The sequence below is a fragment of the Carya illinoinensis genome, chromosome 3 (genome assembly GCF_018687715.1).
Source record: "Carya illinoinensis cultivar Pawnee chromosome 3, C.illinoinensisPawnee_v1, whole genome shotgun sequence".
In the NCBI taxonomy this organism is placed as follows: Eukaryota; Viridiplantae; Streptophyta; class Magnoliopsida; order Fagales; family Juglandaceae; genus Carya; species Carya illinoinensis.
In genome coordinates, this window is record NC_056754.1 from 17,359,697 (window position 1) to 17,382,499 (window position 22,803).

At 37.3% G+C, this 22,803-nt stretch overlaps 1 protein-coding gene across 3 annotated transcripts; it reads left to right on the top strand.

The window, feature by feature from the left end:
- The first annotated feature begins 1,136 nt into the window (after positions 1–1,136).
- On the top strand, positions 1,137–22,180 carry LOC122303544 (protein ACTIVITY OF BC1 COMPLEX KINASE 8, chloroplastic-like). Of its 3 annotated transcripts, XR_006240757.1 has the most exons (22): positions 1,137–1,761; positions 5,065–5,200; positions 6,147–6,313; positions 7,075–7,195; positions 7,391–7,491; positions 7,967–8,065; positions 9,103–9,213; positions 9,318–9,397; positions 9,507–9,576; positions 9,983–10,056; positions 10,172–10,241; positions 10,361–10,449; positions 10,654–10,778; positions 11,526–11,606; positions 11,695–11,755; positions 11,846–11,900; positions 11,992–12,090; positions 12,175–12,264; positions 20,261–20,320; positions 20,412–20,535; positions 20,939–21,040; positions 21,745–22,180. XR_006240757.1 is itself a non-coding variant. In XM_043115371.1 (21 exons), exons 1-20 carry the CDS (start codon positions 1,300–1,302, stop codon positions 20,526–20,528), a joined length of 2,268 nt encoding a protein of 755 aa, XP_042971305.1. In that variant the 5' UTR covers positions 1,139–1,299; the 3' UTR covers positions 20,529–20,535; positions 21,745–22,180. The 3 variants fall into 3 exon arrangements, 2 of the variants coding, with proteins under 2 accessions (XP_042971306.1, XP_042971305.1); XM_043115371.1 differs by lacking the exon at positions 20,939–21,040 and having other exon boundaries at positions 1,139–1,761; XM_043115372.1 differs by lacking the exons at positions 20,412–20,535; positions 20,939–21,040.
- The last annotated feature ends 623 nt before the right edge of the window (positions 22,181–22,803 follow it).

Consider the following 22,803-nt stretch of genomic DNA (forward strand, 5'->3'; position numbering starts at 1 on the left):
TGTTTCTTGACTCAAAACCAAAATGCTCAAGATTCACAATATCCACAAGATTATCAACTATGTTCACAAAACCAGCAGAATACCAACACATATATATACAAGAATATACAACAGCTTCCAGATCCAATATAAGCACGAATCAACAAAATAATCGAGAGCAAATATATTAGAAAATTAGCAAGGAAATAAGCATGAACAATGAAAAAAAAAAAAAGTAAAACATAGAAAGAACACACCGAGATACGTGGTTCGACACTAATGGTCTACATCCACTGCAGGAATGGCCTCAGAGATCTTTATTGATAAACCAATAATCACAGAGAAGCCTCAGTTCATGGTGATACAAAACCCTCTCATTTCTCACATAGAAATCGCACGGATTTCTCACTCAAGAACAAGCCCTGAAAAAAAAACCTAGAACAATCGCCCATTTCTCTCCCTCTCTTCCTCTCTGATTTTCAGCCAATAAAAATGAGTCTGCCTCTTAGGGTTACAACACATAAGTGAGTATATATATATGATGCAACAGATATGCGATAAGTGTCTCACACCCAGTGGCTCAGATCATCTCTTCAGATTGCACGAAACATGCTTCTCACGTGCCTGTTTAAATGATGACGCTTCAGGAAACCAGATCGAGCCACAAGACTTTCAACACTTAAACACATTTTAAACTCATTAGTAAGCATAGAGAACAGAAAGAAATGATTTGACATATATATTACACTGTCTAGTCTCATTTTAACCGTTCGGGTCCAATCTGAGCAAATAATCGCTCGTATTCCAGATCAAATAAAAAAAAAATCTAGCCCAGTTTTATATTCCTAATTAATTCATTTAGAATATTTATATTTAAATTTGATTTTTGATACTATAATCATTTTAAAATTTAAAATAACTTATGACCACAGATCAATCAAGCGTCCCAGAGATGAGCGAACTTGTGTGCTGACACAGTGACGCGTAAGCCAAAAAGCGTCCAAAAGAATGTTACATGCATACGAAGCGTTTGTGGCCAAGACAACGCGGCAAGGTTTTCGGCCAATCAGAACCCTCCGCCAAATCCCCCTAACGCCCTCATCTTTCTATTTGGCACGTGTCCCATCCACCTCCACCCCTTTCTAATTCCCTCCGTTTCTTTTTCGCCTCTCTATCTGTAGTCGTCGTCGTCTATACTTGACACACAACAACCACAAAAAGCCTTCGCATTCATGATTCCTTCACGCATGCGATGATGCAATGAAAAATTGTGGTTTGGGGTTCGGTCGAAATTACTCTGCGCAAAAAAAACCCTAATTCATGGCAGTTTCTCTGACTTTGCCCGAGCTATTTTTACTATCTCCACAAAAAACTCCCACACACCGGCTTTTTCTCTCTAAAACTTCCCTTTCTAGAGGCCTTAGGCGCAGTCTCGATGTTCGGACTCGTATTAGGGCCGTGAGTAAGGAAGGTGCGCTGGTCGAAGATAGAGAGAGACAGTTGATCAAGGAATTGAACAAGGGAAATGGAGCTGCTAGTGCTATTACCGGTGATTCTAGGTACGGTGTGCCGGTTGAGAGCTCCTCGAATGGCAGTGTGGGCGTGTCTGCGCCAGGAAATGGGAGCTTGGTGAAGTATGTGAACGGGAATGGCGTGACCGCGGGGGAGTTGGTGGAGGAGGTTGAAGATCCGGCGTCGAAGGAGGAAGGGAGGAAGAGAAGGATAGAGGAGATTGGTAAAGAAGATGCGTGGTTCAAGCGAATCGGGAAAGAATCCATTGAGGTAAATTGGTGTTAATTTTAGTCTTCAATTCTTTGGAACCTGAAAAAATGTTGCTTAGCTGTTTCAGTATTTTTGTGAATGCGGCGTTAGTGTATTTGGATTCGGTTGTTAAACTACTAGATTTAGCAGTGGAGTGTTGGATTCAATTTTGAAGGACCTAACTCTATGTTCGCGACTTCTTGTTGTTGTTGTGGTCTAGGTGGAATGTGTCATCCCTACGGAACTTTTGAGAGAAATAGGTGTTGTTTCTAGTATTATCATGTTAAAGACCCAACCATTGATCCAAAAGTCTTAAGACTATTGGGTACTAATTTGGTTAAACCTTTAACCCTCAGGATCTTTACATTCCACCACGTTTCTAAATCCGACGTTCATAGCAGCCCACTCTATCGACACTGACCCGTTGGTAGCCATTTCCCTTTTGGCGGCTTCACTCATCTATTAGTATTCAATGACTTAACACTATGCCCATACAAAATTTTTGATAGGTTTCCCATACAAATTACCAAGACATTTTAATCCAGCATTGTTCAGTGTCCTATTACAAAGTGCTGAATATCCAGCATTGTTCTTCTTTATCATGGAAAACAATTTGGAGGTCTCATGTGCCTTCCAAAGTAGCGTTCTTCATGTGGACAGCTTCGCTTAGTAACATTTTGACTATCGATAACTTGAGAAAGTGGGGTTTTGTTATATGGAGTGGTGCTTCATGTGTAAAAATCATTAAGAATTTGTGGATCATTTACTTTTGCATTGTGTGGTGGCAAAGGCATTGTGGGATGGCGTGTTCAATAGAGTTGGGCTGGTTTGGGTTATGCCGATGAAAGTAGTGGATTTGCTTGCGTGCTAGATGGGGTTTTCATAGTTCTAAACAAGTGGTTGCTGTGTGGAAGATGGTTCATTTGTGTCTCATATGGTGTATTTGGTGGGAAAGGAATGAGCGATGCTTTAATAATAAGGAGCGCCTTTGGAGGAAATCTGGAAATTCTTTGTATTTTCTTTATTGCAATGGTCTTTTGCATTAGGACTTGATGGAGCTTATGCTCATACTTTTCTATCTTCTCTTTCCCCCTCTTAGAATGTAGTTAGGTGCTTCTTTTGTATATTTCTTGTGTGCATGGGCTTCGCCTATTATACTCACTGAATAAAACTTCTTTTGCTTATATAATTTTTTTTTAATCCAACCTATAGGTCGCCCCCTCTGTGATTTGAACCCATGATGTGGTCCTTGCTCTGATACTAATTGTTAAAGACTCAACTATTAATCCAAAAGTTCTAGGACTGTTAGATACTAATTTGGTTAAACCTTTAATCCTCAGGATTATAACACATCATCATCATCATTATCGGTTGATTACATCTTATCCCAAAAAATAATTGGTACATTACACATCCACCTGGCGGGTTACCTTACTCGCTCAATTGTGGTGTTTTGATCTTATAAAGAGGTGAAGAGAATAATGAACGAAACATAGCTGGTATTTAAAAAATCATTTCTTTGTCTTTCACGTGAAGTTTACATAGGCTTTTTAACTCCTAAGTAGGGCTGCAAATGAACAGAGTAGCTTGTGAACAGCTCGAGCTCGAGCTCGGCTCGTGTATACTCGGTTCATTTAATAAACGAGATGTTTGCAAACTCTTTTTTTTTTTTTTTAATTAATAAGAAAATTTATTCCCAAGAATAGGCAAAGTCCAAGTACATAGAACGTATACAAAAGAAATACCTACATCTCTCTAAAAGCAAAAGAAAAGCTAATACAAATTCAGGAAGTTAAAATCATCCATTACAAGAGTTTTAGCCCGCAAACACAAAATACTAAAGAAAAAATCCCTAAGTTCTCCCATCAATCGTTCTTTGTCTTCAAAGCATCTTCCATTCCTTTTGAGCTAGAGACACCACATCAGACATGAAGGAATCATCTTCGATATATCGGCAACATTCTTTCTTCCCTTCAATCCATACCAACCTACAAGTAGATCCACCACATCCTTAGGCATTGCCCAAAGTAAATATAGGTTTGTGAAACTTGGCTCAACTCCCTTTAGGCTCGTGAATAAACCAATTAATGTAGGTTCAAATATTAAGCGCTCAAAACTCGTATAAACTCGGCTCGACTCGGTTTATGCTTGTGAATAAAACTCTTATTAGCTTGACTTGACTTGTTTGAGCCCGTTTTGAACCTTTTAATGTGTTATATATATGTATGTGTTATATTTATTATATGTTAGTTATATTTTATGTACTTAATTATATATTATTAATTTATTTATTGTTTACATTATTTAATATATTTATTATGTTCCTTCCCAAAGTGTGTATAGGATAGTTTGTATAATAATATTTCATACAACTAGAACTTTTGATTTATTATATTATCTATATATATATTAAATACTTTAGTTTAATACATTTATCTTATGTGTTATTATTTTTTAATTATAACTATAAGTTAATTTATTTTTATAAAAGTTATACCATAAGAATTTTTTAATCAAAACTATTTATGGTTATAGTTATTTTTGTAAAATTTAATCTAGCTTGAACTCTTTTTTTTTTTCTTTTTTAAATTCTGAATCTTATCTTTTGATTAATATTTTTTTTTTTTTTTAAATTTTACAAAAAAAACTTTAACCATTTAACTATTCAACCAAATAGTTTTGATTAAAAAATTCTTATGGTATAACTTTTATAAAAATAAATTAACTTATAGTTATAATTAAAAAATACTAACACATAAGATAAATGTAATAAACTAAACTATTTAGTATAAATAGATAATATAATAAATCAAAGGTTCTAGTTGTATGAAATATTATTATACAAATTATGCTATACACTCTTTGGGAAGGAACATAATAAATATATTAAATAATGTAACCTATAACAACTATATTGGACAAAAGGTGACCATAACGGTTAAGGAAGATTAAGTTAGGGCCCTTTTAACTCAGCAGTAGAGTAATGCTGTGGTAAGGTATAAGTGATCTGTTCAAATCCACATGATCTGAAGTTTGACTTTCTGGAATGTTGAATTCTCTTTAATAAGAAAAACGGTTGCAAGTATGAAAGGCTTGGCTGATTAGATGACCAGAATCGTTAAGGAAGACAGGACCCATGTTGTGTGCATGGATGTGTAGGCAGAGCCTACTTTATATGGTTGTGGCATAGGTTTTCATATTCACCTCAGTTGCATAACTACTTATTTTCTTAGGTTGCTTTTATATACATAAGTTCACAAGATTCCAGATATCTAGACTCACATCTATTGAGAATAATCTTTTGGCAAAATATGGGTTTTGCAGGTTTCTGTTGCACCTGGTGGCCGCTGGAGTAGATTTAAAACCTACTCAACAATACAGAGGACCTTGGAAATATGGGGATTCGTACTGACATTTATCTTTAAGGCTTGGCTGAACAATCAAAAGTTTTCTTATCGAGGTCAGGCACTACTACTGGATCAATTTTCAAACAATTGAATGCATATATTTTAGGCTCTGTTCATAAATAAGACCTTTTTTTTATTTTTATTTTAAGTAAATGATTTTATTAAATAATGATAGGCATAAACAAGTCTTCAATTTTGTCACCCTGATAATATCTTTAAAAATTGTGTCCCTACCTATCCATCTATGACTTGAAGTTAATAAATAATGTGCGGGTTTTTGCAATGTTTAATGACTGATGGTAAATATTTCATCAGTCTCAAGGACAAGAAAGCTGTTCAGAAGCCCATGGTAGATGGTACAACATTTGCAAGGGCTTATATCACCAAACTTGGTTTCTCTCTCGTTTTTATTTTTTGAAGTAAGAAATTTTTATTAAAATGCACAAGAGGTGCAAGCCACGTATACAAGAAGTATGCAAGAGAGACACCTATTCCACTGCTCATCTCAACATGTTTTCACTTATTACATTATAATACCATTAAGTTAAAACAATACGTAACAATAAAAAAAGCCAAATGTTGATGACCCCAATTATTATTTTCTATTTTTAATTTAAATAACAATGTTTTTCTAAATTATTTCTCACAAATCACTATCCAAACTTTTTTTCAAGGTGGGATCCACAACTTTCACAAAAAGCTATAGACCTTTAACTTCATCTCATTTTTCACTATTCATCCCAAAATTCCCAAGACTTCATATAAAAAGAAGACCTTAGTATGCCTGTTGTGCATCTAGTTGTTGAAACCCTGTTCTGGTTGGGATGGCTGTAAAATACTACTACCAGCTCTAGGTCATGTGGGTCAATCCAGATGGTGAGGGCATACCCTATGATCTCAATGATTTGAAAAGTAATGCAGAACTTTCTGATCTTCCGTCATTGAATGAAAATACTTGTAGTTTAATCTAGATCTGATTTGAAAGATGTGGAGTTGCAGGAGGAATGACAGAAAAGAAGAAAGCTTCAAGGCGGCAGGCTCTTGCCAAGTGGCTTAAAGAAAGTATTTTGAGATTAGGTCCTACATTCATCAAAATTGGCCAGCAGTTCTCGACGAGGGTGGACATTCTTGCTCAAGAATATGTTGATCAGTTGTCAGAACTTCAGGTTGAAGTCGTGTTATTTTAGATGTTGTTCATGTGTGTGCCATAGTGTGTTTCGATAATATATGTTGACTGAATCAACCATCTTGGTTCTAGCTGCTTACTAGCAGCTTTTAAGCTTTTATTTTTATTCTCTATTGCTCATATTAATGAACACATTTTCATTAACAACACTTTTTTTTGGCATTTTAATTGAGTTTTTCTTTTGTAGCCTTCTGAGACTGAGATAGCTTACTGCTTACCTCTTAGCGATCTCATCTAAGCTACAAACTTTGAAAAGCTAGGTAGTAGCAATTTACGGTTAGGGAAGAGGGTCACCCGTTCCAACAGTACTATCTCAATAGAAGCTCCTCATATTGACAGAATTCAGCAACTGATGTGGGTAGTATGAGAACTTGAAGCATGCAAGAGTGTCATCAGTATTTTTTTCTTGTTTCTAATTTTCGGGAAGGGTGGGAAGAGGAGAGCTTGTGCGCAAGCGCCATGTACTCCTTTTGAAAAAAGTGAATAAATATGGGCCCCGCGTGAAAAAATTAATTTTTTAATGGTGGACCACACTCTTTTTCAAAAGAAGTATGCAGTGCTTGCACAACACATGACTGTATTTAGCATTACTTGTGGCTGATATGATTTTAGGACAGATTTGATTTTCTTTCCTCATTTATTGTAATTCCATATTTGTGTGTGTTGCTTCTCTATATAAATGAGTGTTCATGTATTATCAAATTATCAAGGAATAAAAACTGAATTATTTTTTTGCTGCAGGACCAAGTTCCACCCTTCCCTTCGGAGACTGCTTTGTCTATAGTTGAAGAACAACTTGGAGCTCCTTTGAATGACATTTTTGATCGTTTTGACTATGAACCAATAGCTGCTGCTAGTCTTGGTAACCTTAATTTGCTTTTGATGCTTTGTCATTGGGAAATTTGTGCAAAAGTAAATGAACCTAGCTCAAGTGTTCCATAAGTGGTTTTATCTTATGTACAGTAGAATCTTTTCCAGGTTTATTGCAAAAGCTAATAAGATTTAAGTATCACTTATAAAAAAAATAAAAGTATCAAAATACAATTTTTTTATGCAGGTCAGGTTCATCGTGCAAGATTGAAGGGAGAGGAAGTTGTTGTTAAAGTACAAAGGCCTGGTCTCAAGGATCTTTTTGACATTGACCTTAAAAACCTGAGGGTTAGTTTTTATTGGCTTAAAATCCTATGCTTATTCTTTCAGGGGTTATTATAATTGTGAAATCCCCACTACTCATCATATTTGATTTGGTCCTCTTTTCTATACATTTCCTTCCTCACTTTCTTTGGTCTCGCGAAATTTACAATTTTCATTAGATTATTACTTAATACAACCAACGACACTTGGATTCTACGTGTCTGTGTCATATGAGTCTACATGAGCATGCTTAAATATGTATTAAACTAAGCGATTTTTGTTTTCTCATTCATAATTTGGATTCTTTTTTCAACTTGATATGCCCTGTTATCCTGAAAAAAAGGAGTACGCATGTATATGTTTGAAAGTTATTTCTTGGTATTCACACATGTTAAGGGGTTTAGATTATTTCTTGGTATTCACACATGTTAAGGGGTTTAGATTCTTCTGACATGCATCAATACTATGGCCATTTTTTTTTTTTTTTTTAATATTCCAGGTAATCGCAGAATATCTCCAAAAGGTTGACCCAAAGTCAGATGGCGCGAAGAGGGATTGGGTTGCTATCTATGATGAGTGTGCTAGTGTCTTATATCAGGTAGTCATATTCCCTTAATTGTATCGTTCTTAAGTTAGGGTTTTGGAGTTCCGTAACTTTTCTCCTAAATTTAAAGCTCATAGGATGGCTGTGATGTTTGCTATGCTTAAAGGAAAAACAAATCAATAATGCCAAATGGTAAAGGCTCAAGTGGTAAAGGCCTTGGTTTTGGTGGTATGCTCCATCCAAGGTCCAAGGTTCGAATCCCATTGGGTGCAAACAAGCTCTAGGGGCCATCGGACTGGGAGATTTTTCTTTTGAATCACCCGATGTACACTTGCGGGAAACTCCTTGCCAAGGGCCTGTGCACCTCTGGGATTAGTTGAGATGTTCCCTGACACTCCGTGCCAATCAAAAAAAAGAAAAATAATGCCAAATGAATCTGAGACAAGGATATTGATATGGAAGAGTAGTGGCCAGGAAAGGATACGCCATAGTAATACCAACCCGAATCATTTCAAGAGAATTTTAGAAACAGTGTTGAGGATAACTTTGATGCAAATTGGTTGAGATGATTCCATCATGTGACAAAGATAAGTGGAAGAAAAGGTAGAATTTGTGTTGAGGTTGTGAATGAATGCTGGTATGTAAGTATCATAGAGTGCTGTGGTAAAACAGGATAAGTGATGAGAAAATTTGCTATGGCTCTATGATTTCCTATATCCTCAACAAGGCAAGTTGAATGTGCTACTGACTCTGACAAGAATCCTCTTTGTCCTTGCCTCATCTTTTGATGTTAGCTAGCTTTAGCTAGCAGGTTTACTTCTGCTTTAGACATAGTTTGTTGGACATATACATTGTTTTCATTGTTTGCCTTTTTAGTTCACCTCTTTTACAATTCAAAATGCATAACATTTTACACATTTTGTGATCATCGCTTCGTTTGCAGTCACTCCATCCCTAATAGATCATTGATGCAACTTATTCTCAAGTTTTAGCTCTCTCTCTCTCTCTCTCTCTCTCTCTCTCTCTCATTCTTTAAGACTTTCCTTTCTTCTTTTTCTGTTCAATTAGCAACCAGAATTTTGAGTTTTCAGGAGATTGATTACACCAAGGAAGCTGCAAATGCAGAACTATTTGCAAGTAACTTCAAAAATATGGATTATGTGAAAGTTCCATCAATATTTTGGGAGTATACGACACCACAGGTTTATTCCTTCAGTAATCATATCCTCAACCAGTTAAAGCTAGTGTTTTTTCCTGTTAATATCTAACTTCCTTCAACTATTATCATTTAACTTTTTGCATGCAGGTTTTGACAATGGAGTATGTTCCAGGGATCAAGATAAACAAGATACAAGCTTTGGATCAGCTGGGTGTTGATCGCCAAAGGTTAAACAAGATACAAGCTTTTCGCATTGAGACCACCGACTCTTGCGCTTCTCAGATGAAAAGAAGATTTACTTCCAACACCTGATGACTCTATTGCTGTGTTCTCTAGGTTGGGTCGCTATGCTGTTGAATCGTACTTGGAACAAATTCTGTCTCATGGTTTTTTCCATGCTGATCCTGTGAGTTCCTGCATGTTTGCTCTTCATTGCATGCATGGTGCGAATAAGTGCATGTTTAGTTAAGTAGGATATGGAATTTCAATGGATTCTAATATTGGAATCATATGAAGCATTACAAGAGGTGGTCAAGAATACCCTTGTACTAGAACATCTGAAAATCGTTTTGTTAATCCCTCGGCTGCCACTTTGGGGCATTGTCTGGAACATCTCTGTTTTTGTCTTTTGCCCTTATTTCATAGACTGTCTCAATCTAGTATCATAATAGAGAGTTCTGGTAAGCATATTTTTATCTACAAATGAGGAAGCTGTGGTCTGCATGTTTGTCATGTTTACATACTTTAAGATCCTGCCATTTGATGTATTTATCAGTGATGTGACCCGAAATTTTTTTGATTCCTTTCTTTAGCATCCCGGAAACATTGCGGTTGATGATGTCAATGGTGGAAGGTTGATTTTTTATGATTTTGGAATGATGGGAAGGTATTTTCTGGACCCTGTATTGTCTTCCCTACTGTAAGAATACACTGATTTATTCTATTTCTCTAACATTCCTTGGTGATGTTCTGTGCATTTACTCTATCTCTGTATCTTACAGTATCAGTAAAAATATAAGAGAAGGTTTGCTTGAAACATTCTACGGAGTTTATGAAAAAAATCCAGATAAGGTAATCATTTCTCCTCAAGGGTGGTGGCCATCATTACAGTTACTATATGTTAATGATATTGCCATTCCTATCCTTGGTTGTGATGTACCTATTTAGTGGAAACTCTTATGCTAGTGCAGGTCCTTCAGGCAATGATTCAAATGGGAGTTCTTGTGCCAACTGGAGATATGACTGCTGTCAGACGAACAGCACTGTTTTTCCTCAACAGGTGCTGTAGAGAAGAATTATGAGAGTATAAACTTTTCCAGTTCTTTAATAGTTTGGTGAGCTCTTGAGGCATCACTAAACAAAGCAGTCCTGCCAAATTCATAGCCTGTCTCAAATAAACAAAGCAAACCTGCCAAATTCTCATCTAAATTTTTTCCTGATTTGAGTCTCTCTGACCGTAAATTTATAATTGACTGTTTCGCAGTTTTGAAGAGCGGCTTGCTGCACAAAGAAAAGAAAGAGAGCTAGCAACAATAGAGCCTGGGTTTAAAAAGCCATTGAGCAAGGAGGAAAGAGTAATGAAAAAGAAACAAAGGCTGGCTGCAATTGGTAATGCACCTGGTGTAGATCTTTTCTATGATAGATTCTATACTTGTTAACTAGGTATCTAATGTATTAACTATTTGAGAAATGATTTTGAGAGCCAAGCGCATGCGGTTGGCCTGATCAATACAATCCATGTCAGGCTATTTGGTTTAGTAAAGACCCAAGTAATAAGTTGGTCCTATAATTTGTAGGCATGTTCACAGGGATAGCAATAAATTATCATACCTCTTATGCTTCTTACCCTCATATAAGATGAGAACTGGTTGGCTTCTCCTCAATACCAATCCCCCACTCCCTCAATATTCTTCCCAGACTGGTCCCCTGTCTTACGAGGAGTCTTGGGTTTTAGAGAAGGTTCTGTACCGTCAATTGTGTCTTGTTGAATTTGAGACATGGAATAAAGGCATACTCTGGTGTTGGAATAAGGAAATTTTCTGCTTGTTTGATGCATACAAGTGCAACTGTACTTCGGCATATTAATGCTTGAGGTTTTGTTGTAGAAATCCAAATTATTTGTGGCTAACATGAAAACGAAGATTATGTAATGCATCCTTGTTTTTTATAATGTGTGTACACGCCCGGATATGTATGAATGCAATAATATAAATATTTATAGCTGTGCCCTATGTTTGATGTTTGAACTTTCGACCCTCATCTCAGTTGTTTGAATATCTACTTCAGAAGCAAGTGCTAGGGTTTTCACTTGTTCCCTATGAACATGAGGTGCTAATTGTTGCATTTTCCTAACAGGGGAAGATTTGTTAGCCATTGCAGCAGATCAACCTTTTCGATTTCCTGCCACATTCACATTTGTTGTTAGAGCATTTTCAGGTAATATAATTAGAGCTTGATGGCTTGATTAGTATGAATTGTACATGCCACATGAACCTCAACTAGTAAACTGTTATCATCTCTGCAGTTTTGGATGGCATTGGGAAGGGCCTTGACCCTCGATTTGATATCACTGAGATTGCCAAGCCGTGAGTTTGAGCTTAGCCTCTGCCAGCTCTGAGATTTAGCAAGCTATATCTTCCATACATCTGACGTTCCTTTGATGCTTTACCTTGTAGCTATGCACTGGAGTTGTTAAAGTTTAAGGAAGCTGGAGTTGAAGTTATCCTGAAGGCAACCTTAAAAATCTCTTGATTCTCTTGTTATCTTGTACAATGATATAGCATGTTTCTCAAGTTCCTTGTGAATCTTATGAATATTTCAGGATGTCAGAAAGAGATGGGATAGACAATCCCGTGCATTCTACAACTTATTCAGACAGGCCGACAGAGTTGAAAAGCTTGCAGAAATTATCCAACGATTGGTATATATTGAGAGTTCTTTGATTTCTTATATTTCGTTGATCTTGTGGATTTCAAATTGATCTCCCTTACTCCATCTATTACAGGAGCAAGGTGATCTGAAACTTCGAGTTCGCACATTAGAGTCTGAGCGGGCATTCCAGCGTGTTGCAGCTGTTCAGAGGACAATAGGGAATGTGAGTTTAGCTAATTTATCATCTGGGGGAATTATACAAGTCTTCAACACCAACTTTTACAGGAATCTGTTTATTTTTTCTTCATCTGCAGTTCTCATCAAATATAAACTGAAGAATTTATAAAACTTGGTTGTTGCCGTGCTTGGTTATCCAAGTCCTACTTCACCAAAAACAAGGACTAAAAATTAAAAAAACTAAAAAGGGAAAACTACACAAACCCCTCCAACTAGGAGTGTACCTTCAATGTCGAAAGAGAAATTGCATTCCAATTCTTTTTTTGATCAGTAAATAGGAAATTTTAGTAGAAATAAAATTTCCAATGTGCAATTCTGACCTAAAGGATTTTTTTTTTTTTTTTTTTTTAATAAATATGCTCGGAAGTTTGTTGGAGTTGGCTTTTTCGTGTTGGCCACTTTTGGGTGTTTGCGACCCAACAATAATTTCTTGGTTGTTCCTTGCACTTGCCACTTTTTTTTTGCAGTCTGCAGCCCAACTTTTTTGGGCCTGTGTTTTGCAGCCCTCATGAAATAATCAATTACTCTTTTTTTGATAAATAAGAACTTTATTGATCAAATGAAACTAGGCGAAGCCCCTGTACAAGAAGTATACAAAAGAGATACCTAATTACATTCTAGAAAGCTGAAAAGTAAACAAAAACTCATGAACATTCCCTCCCTTTAGTACAATAGCAGAAAACCACTGAACCAAAGAAGATACAAAAAAATTCCAGATTTCCTCCACAGACCGCTTCTTGTTGTTGAAGCACCTCTCATTCCTTTCCATCCATAAACACCACATTAAGCACAAAGGAATCATCCTCCATGCCGCTGCCGGTTGAGAACTATTATGATGCCTATTCCACCAAGCTAGGAGCTCCACCACGCTCTTTGGCATAACCCAACTCAATCCAGCTCTACTAAAAATGCCAACCCATAACTCCCTAACTACCTCACAATGTAAAAGTAGATGATCAATCGGTTCACCATTTTTCTTACACATGAAACACCACTCTCTTACAATCATCCCACGTTTCCTTAAATTATCTACCATCAAAATCTTCCCTAGAGTAGCTGTCCAAGTAAAAAAAGCAACTTTAGATGGCATAGAAACCCTCCATATACTCTTCCACGGAAACGAGATATGTTGTTGATCTGTCAACACCTTATAAAAAGATTTAACGGAAAAATTATTGCTCCCCGTATGTTTCCACAATATTCGATCTCTCCCATTTCCTCCTATTTTCAGGGAATGCAAAAAGCTGAAAAAACCTGCTATCTCATCAATTTCCCAATCCTGTGCATTTCTAGTAAAAATCACATTCCAATGCACAGTCCCATTAGCACGACACAACACCTTTGAGACAGAAGCCTGCTGATTTCCAACCAAGCTGAAGACATCCGGAAAAACAGTATGAAGAGCTCTCTCACTGCACCATTCACCAAACCAGAAACGTATTCTTGCATCCTCTCCAACCTTGAACTTAATATGTTTTTAAAAATTGTTCCACCCCTTTCTAATAAATTTCCAAAGGCTCACACCATAAGTCCCCTTACCCTCCTTTTGAACTCCAATCCCCAATCACTTCCATACTTCCGATCAACAACCTCTCTCCAAAACAAATTCCCTTCCAATTGATATCTCCACAGCCACTTTCCTAATAGAGCTTTATTAAAAATGTTCAAATTTCGCACCCCCAAGCCTCTCAACACAATTGGACTACTCACCCTTTGTCAACTCAGAAGATGAAATTTATTCTCTTCCCCCATGCCACCCCATAAAAAAGTTCTAAACAAATTTTCAATCCGGTTTGCCACACCCACCGGTAATGGAAATAAAGAAAGAAAATATGTAGGGAGATTGGAAAGGGTACTTTTAATAAGGGTTCATCTCCCCCCTTTTGATAGATATAGCCGCTTCCAACCCGACAATCTTTTCTCAACCTTCTCTACAACACCCTCCCAAAAATTCTTTGCTTTGAAATGTGCCCCCAATGGAAGCCCAAGATACTTCATTGGAAGTGAAGCAACTTTGCAGCCCAACAAATCCGCTAGAAGGTTAATATTCTCCACATCCCCCACTGGAACCCATTCCGACTTTACCAAATTCACCTTGAGGCCCGAAACTGCTTTAAAACACAATAGGATAGCCCTTAAAGCTTGAATCTGTCCACTATCAGTATCCCAGAAAATAAGAGTATCATCCGCAAACAATAAGTATGGATAAAGCACCATTACTATTATTTTCCATTGAGAAACTAGCAAGAAAACCTCCCCCCATAGCAACCTCCACCAGGTGACTCAACGCCTCCATAACTATAATGAAAAGAAAAGGGGATAATGGATCCCCTTGTCTCAAATCCCTCAAACTCTGAAAACATCCACAAGAGTTGCTATTAACTAAAACAGAAAACTGAGCAGTCGAACCACAGTGTTTCAACCACACCACCTATCTTTGAAGCCACATCTTCTTAGCATATAAAAAAGAAAATCCCAACACACGTGGTAATATGCTTTTTCCATATCCAATTTGCAAAGAACTCCCGGAATACCTTCGCTCATTCGGCTGTCCAAGCACTCATTCGCAATTAGTACTGAATCCAATATTTGCCGACCCCGAACAAAAGCATTTTGAGGTTTAGAAATAATTTTATCCATCACCAAACTCATACGATTAGCTAACACCTTTGAAATAATTTTATAAATCCCGCCTACAAAACTAATAGGATTGAGATCTTTCAACTCATTAGCACCAGCTATCTTTGGGATGAGGGCAATAAAAGTAGCATAAAGGGACTTCTCAAACTTGTGACAAAGGTGAAACTCATGAAAAACCTGGATCACATCTTCCTTCACTATGTCCCAACACTCTTGAAAGAAAGCCAAAGAAAAACCATCTAGGCCTGGAGTTTTATTTTTACACATACCTCTCACCACCGGATGCACTTCAGATTTTTCAAACGGTCTCTCCAACCAGCTTGCTGCACTAAAATCCAGCTGATCAAAATTTACGCCATCAAGCTTAGGACGCCACCCCACTGTCTCTTTGAGAAGATCTTCACAATAATTCAAAATATGATCTTGAATATCATCAGGGGATTGGAACACATTAGCACCGGAATGAAGAACCTCAATCGCATTATTATGCTTATGAGAATTAGCCATCTTGTGAACAAACTTAGTGCATTTGTCCCCCTCCTTCAACCAAATCACCCTTGATTTTTGCCTCTATGAAATTTCTTCCATCAACAAAACCTTTCTATTTCAGACACCATCTCATTCTTTCTCAACAAAGACTCCTCATTAGCCTCCCTAACCTCTAGAGTATGCAACTCATCCGAAAGAAGATTTTGTTGCTCATCCGTATGCCTAAAGACTTCAATATTCCACTTCTTTATATCAGTCTTAAGGGCTTTAAGTTTAACTGCCACAATAAAACTAGGGGTACCATGAAAGGAATAAGAAGCCCACCAATTCCTTACCTTCTCCACAAATCCATCAGCTCTAAGCCACATATTTTCAAATTTGAAATAAAGCCTACCCCCATGAATGCCACCACAATCTAGCAATATGGGAAAATGATCAGAATGTACCTGCTGCAACCTCTTCTGACATAAATCTGGATAATGCGTCTCCCAAGGATAAGAGACTAGAAATCTATCCAACCTTGACCACTTTCTACTGTTAGACCAAGTAAAAGTCCTGACTACCAGAGGGAGATCCACGAGATTTAGATAAAAAATAAGCTCTGAAAATTCTTCCATAGCCCCAGTTGAAGTAGATTCTCCCGCCCTCTCACTAGGAAACCTAACAATATTAAAATCCCCACACAAATACCAAGGTAACTCCCATAAATAATACAGACCTGCTAGTTTCTCCTACAAAAAACTTCTATCACTATCTACGTTAGGCCCATAAACGCCTGCAAGGGCCCACCTCCACCCATTCTCAATATTCTTGAAAGAACCAGCCACTGAATAATTCCCAATGCAATCCTCTACCAACTCGATCACTCTCTTGTCCCACATCAACAATACTCCTCCTGAAGCACCCAACAGAGCTAGATAACTCCACCCTACAAAAGAACAACCCCACAAACTACGAATAATATTTCTATCAACATGACTCAGCTTAGTCTTTTGAAGACAAACAATATCAACTTTCTAGCTACGAAGAAGGGATCTAATGCAAAGATGCTTGTTAACATCATTGATCCCCCTTACATTCCAAGAAAGGATTCTAGGCTTCATATGATGAACATGACCCCCGCCCCTTCAACCCGTCCCTCCCAACACTTCCCTACTTGTTATCGTAATTAATAGAACATATCAATTGTTTCAACTCCCTTTCCTTTTTAGCTATTGAATTCAAAGCAGTTGCTCGTACTGCTTCAATAGAGATAAGAAGGGCCTTAAACTGCCATTCGAAACCTTCATAGGAAATCCCCACACACTCCTGTAATTCCTCCACCTTTTTTAGTACCCAATCCGAAGTTAATTTAGGGACTTCCTTAGGGGGAATAGTACATAACGGAATCAGACTACCCAATCATCCTTGTCTCCCTCTTCCTCACTGACAACCATCTGTAAGTTGGAATCTTCCACCACAACTTGTGGAGAACAAACCATTTGCGTCTCACCAATCAACTCCTCTGATGAAACCCCGAAACCTCCATCAACCTTACCACCCAATTTCAGTAGTCGACTCTCCTCCACTGGCCTAATCTATTCTACCAAGCTTGGAAATAGATCCCTCGTGGAGACACCAACAGATAAAGGGTTTATGAGCACAAGAGGCCTACGGATCCCCCGATTTGAATCTTCCCTGCCATCATGAAACTCTACCAACTCCCCTTCCTCTACTTCCTCGGGCCAATGGAATTGCACCGATCCACCAAGAGGTTCATCGGCTACCGATGAAACTTTCTGTGCCGGAAATAGAGCTGGCAAGTCATGTATCGGCTTCGAAGACAAGTGGATGAGAATGTGATCTAAAATTTTGGGCGATACATAACCCTTAGACCCATTTTGACCTTTACCATAGCCCAACCCAATACCCTTCGAAGATCCTGCCTCTCAAACTACACCCTTACGGCCCACTTCAGAAACTCACCACCCATGCGATCCACTTGGGCCAGACTTGAAAACTCATAGCCCGAAAGGCCCAAACCCTTACCAGATTCCAACCAATTAAGCATACAATCAACTTTAAAGTTTAAATCCAATAACAACTCTTGCATGGCCCTCCACGACATCAACTCCCCTTCCCTAGATAGCACCCTCTTTAAAGACTATTCATCTCCCTTTGGAATACAAACATACTCTTGTAATAAATTTTGTGGATTCTTCCCCAAGACACCCCTGCATCCCCCACGCTCCTCCCTATTCGCCACTTGCACCGATGGTTGAGACTTGCTCAACACCTCTGCGTAGGAGCCTTTCCAACCATCTACTGCCCTTGAAACAGGGACTGACCTTGCTTTGTCTATGTTATTCTCACTCAAAACAGAGGGTGGTGATATCATCTCCTTCAAGGTTTCGCCGAACTTCCTCCAACCCTTTCCCTTCCCCCCTTCCCCCCTTCTAGTACCACAATCAGGCCGTGCTTTTTCTTGTGACCAAACTTTGATAACCAAAAAAACCTGCCATAGTAATTGTGACACCTTTGCACCACCAACACTTGATTCCCTTTCCCATGAGTTTTAAGAAACTCAGAGGAACCCACAGAGGCTGCACATTCCGTCACTGTTGAAACCAACCATGCCATTGCTTCAACATTGATAGAAATATATTTCACTACACATTGACTTCTCTTAGTGGTTCTCCACCACTTTTCATTCTCCCTTTTAAACTCGAATAACTTGTGATCGATAAGGAATTTCAACGTGACCCCATTGCAACCAACCAAAGAAGCAATAAAAAATGAACAAGTGAAATCAACTGGAATACGACGATAACTCATGATAGAAACTAAAGTAGACAATCTGGCTAGAAGCCACGTGAATGCATACAAAATATGATCTCCATAATCCACCACATGAGAGTAATCTAACAAACTGAATAATATATATATATATATATATATATATATATATATATATATATTATATAGATTTTTTAAATATTTAAACTAAGGATGGTCATTAGAATGATATGATAACCAAGGCACGACAACCACCAAGTTCATTAGAATCTATATATTATATATAGATTTTTAAATATTTAAACTAAGGATGGTCATTAGAATGATATGATAACCAAGGCACGACAACCACCAAGATTTTTAAATATTTGAACTAAGGATGGTCATTAGAATGATATGATAATCAAGGCACGACAACCACCAAGTATCATTGGAATCTATATATTATATATAGATTTTTAAATATTTAAACTAAGGATGGTCAGAAAACAGAAGAAGAAACTCATTCCGATTCAACTTCCATCAGAAGAAGAAAATATATTTTTTGTAGTTAACCAACTTGTCAGCATTCCAAGAATCAGTTGAGAATGGAAAGTTGATTTAGAAGTTTAATTCTAGTGGATAGCCCTACCTCCAACTATTAATTCTTTGGCAATGAAACCTTCAAACTACCAATTTTGACAAATGACACCCAAATTTAGGGCAGGGTGTGGGGCTCCGCCCTACTGCTGCCTCATCGCCCCCCGCCCTGACCCTACCTGGGCTGCACAGAAAACCCCACCCCACAGGGGAAACGAGGGCAGGGGTGGGCTAGGCCGAGGCTCGCCCCCTCCACACCCCGCCGCCCGAGCTGGCCCTCCAAAATATATATATAAAAGAATTTTGTTACCAAAATGACGTCATTTTGGTAAAGAAGTTTTTTTATTTTTTATTTTTTTATTTTTTATTTTTAATGAATGCCGAAACGGCATTGGTTTTTTTGGGTGGGGGATTAAGTTAGCCCTAAATTCGTCCTCCCGTGCAGAAGCCTCCCTTCCCAGTTCTCTCTCTCTCTGTGTGTCTCTTGCAGTTGTCTTCCTCTGCAACGGCTCCTTCTCCTTGGCTCCTCTCCGAATCCATGGGTCATTGAGTTTATTTTTTAGTAGTTTAGGTTTAAAAAAGTTGTTTTGGATTCCAATCATTGAGGGAGGTATTGTGTTGTGGATTTTATTTGTATTTTGTTTATTGTTCGGTTTTTGTGTGTGTGTGTTTTTATTTTATTTTATATATTTTATTGTGTTTTTTTTCCCCGTAGGGTGCGGGTAAGCACCCCTACCCCAATTCGAAAATTTAGTTGCAATTCGAATCATCTTTTATATCCAGCTGTTAAGATAGGCAAAAGAATGGATGACATGATACAATCTTGATAGTCGGATTGTGACACAGGTAGCACAGTGTGCACATTGCAACTGAAGTTTCCAGTTGGTGTGTCAATTTCGAAAATCAATATTTTGGGATAATTGGAGTTGAACATAGTATCAAAATGATGTATCTGAGTTCATACTCAAAATCTCACCCTTTTTTGGCAGCTCAAACTAAGGACGTCTACTAACATTTTTCAACCACTATGTTGATTGGTATTATAATGTAACTTTCAGTGGAGATACAAAAATGTGGTAATGACTGTTTATTTTGAAGGGGAAATCGAAAACTGTATCAAAGATAATTCTGTGCGTGGAGATGGAAAGTTGTGTACTTGCAAAATGCTTAAGCTTTTTCTTGTAATGGTAGTCCTTACCTTTCACCTCATATTCTTATCATGGAGGAAAAAAAAAAAGGAAGATAAAAGAGGAAATTTGTACTGGTAATAATTGCATGATATCACTAGAAAATATGTACAGATTGTGAAAACAAAGTAACGATAACGAGTTTAAGGCTGACAATTTAAAATAGCAACAAAACATTTCAGTTTCCTGTATGGTCAGTTTACCTGAATTATCTTGTATTGTGACTAATATGAATCAGAAGAAAAGTTTGTCATATTCTCTCTATATAATGTTATCACTCTATGAATATATCTCCTTTTGACTAATTAACAGGCAGTAGCAGCTGGGAGCCTGATAAACCTTGCAACAATTTTGTATTTAAACTCCATAAGAGTAAGCTATACCTTTTAATCTTTGTTCCTTACGGAAAAACAAGTCTTTGTGTGCTTAGTTTTTATTCAGTGCTTTAATTGTTCTCTTTTAGGTGCCTGCAACTATAGCATATGCCTTCTGTGCACTTTTTGGCTTTCAAGTTCTATTTGGTATTATAAAGGTCAGAAAACTAGACGAACAGGAAAGGTTGGTGACAGGAACTGCTTAGGCAACTGGTAGGTGAATCCCATTTATCCTATAGTATGTATATCATGTCAGTTCTTTGCATCATCTCCAACCTGCAATTCCCTTGATACATCTTCTTGATTTCTTATGCAAAATATGCAAATGATTTAATATTAATTGAAGCCTCTCTTTATTTATTTATTTAATTTTACCTTTTGTTTTCTTTCTAGGCAGTTTAAAAGTTGCATACGTGAGTGTCGGTAATGTGTGCCCAAACAGTCCAAACTTTGACAAGATCTAGATTCATAACCAACTTCCTTGATATCAACTTGTGAGCTTGTATTTAAAACATTAATTGCTGTACGGGGGAGCGTCTTTAAGCTAGGAAATGATTAAATGGCTTTTTTCCACGTTCTTGACATTTTGTCTGTTGTATGAATTTGTGCAAATTAGCATATTGGAAGTACCTGGAAGTACCTGGACGGAATGGAAGAATGTGAATACACATGGGATAATGGCCTTATGGGAGAAGTTTGTGTATACAGACCATACCATGTAAGATCTAGCACGAAAGTGGACAAACTGGGTGGAGATAATTTATTTCCTAAATATAATATCTCGTTTTCCCACGATGTTACGTTATAGAACGTTGTGCAATGTTAGATTGCAGATCAAGTGAACCTAATTTGGATTACCGTAGAGTTTAACCTCTGCCTGGTAGATTTGGTTCCTCAACAACAGCAAGTTACTTTGTAGTCATTCATTCTCAAACTGAAGACTGATGTAAAGCAGTCAGCTCATTATATTACCGAATAAAACAGTTTCAACTAAAATAGATCATCAAAGATGCTATTTTTTTCCTGAACTTTTTAACTTATAGAACCATCATCTACTAGCATTCTTTGCCTGAGAAATCTGTTACTGACAACTCACCCACTATTGATTATCATAAAAATTGGCCATTGCCAACAACAAGTGCAATGACGAAGTGTAAATTCATTTTTATTTCCTTACCGCAGCATGAATGATAAAGAAACTTTCTAATGGCTATTTGAATGTGCCTATGCATATTGACCTTTTTTTATAATCATTCTTCTGATCTCAACTAAAGTGTGAAGCAGTTTACTGGCTACATTTTTAGACTTATATTATAGATACTGCTGTGAAGTGTTTATGTTTTTTATTTATTTATTTATTTATTTTATCAACCTTCACCTTTGAACCAAAGCCGTCTGTTCCTTTGGTTTGGCTCATCGCAGATGTAGAGTGGAGACCCAGCTCATATAAGGTTCTCTGATTACCCAAGTCAGCTGTTCAATCGACAGAAGAACGTTAGCTTAAAGGAGCATATCATGAAGGTTTATGTTACCATCAGTACAAGCTAGAACTTCCGACTTCTTGATTTATGTTAAAATAGGAAAAACCGAAGGCTGAACATTTGCGCTTTATTCTTCAAATGCTTACTTATAGGGAGATTCAAAATTGTAATTAGGTCAGCTAAAGCCGATGGGCATAAATGACAGCTTTCAGCCCCAATGAGTTAAATTTGTAACAATTTCAATGGTAGATGTTGGCATTGAAGCCCCCCATCATATTTTACAGGATGGATATCTACTGACTACCAGTGTTATATAATTTTGTAAGATAAGAAAATGATTCAATAAAATGTGCGCCCCCCCTTTTTTGTTGATTCAACCTTCTCTGATGGAAATTGTAGTTACAACTTACGGTTGTGATGGGAATTGTGATGATGCTTGAGAAGCTGAAAAAACTTTTATTCTCGCTACCCTAGTCTTTCAGCAACAAAATGGAGTTCTTGCACTGAATACTTCATGTCATTTGGAAAGAATAGTACTCTTTACGAACAGTCAAGTAGGCAACCACATGAGCTCTTATCTGAAAGTTGGGGCCAAGTGTCTGTTTATTGAGCTCCCCTTGCTTGCAGCTGCACAGCCTTTTAAGTTGAAGATCTTTTGTAATTATTCTTTGGTATACCCACTCGGTGGATTTCTCAAAATTCTGAAAGTTCAATGGTATGAATTTTGCAATGGAATTAAAAAAGTCATAAACGTTTGTTGCATGATCTTTTATCATTGAATTAAATTCATCCGATATTAAATATTTTAGTCTTTGAAAGACCTTGATCCAACATTAGTATGAAGGTAATGTCGGCTTGAAATGCATAGTGGACCGTTGGTCCATGGGATTGTGATTTAAGGCCACTTAATCCTTAGTCTTTTAGCCTTAAAAATTTAGCCGATTTTTTAGTAGTATTTTAAGTAGCTAAGCTCATTTATGTAAAAAAATAGCTTTAGCCA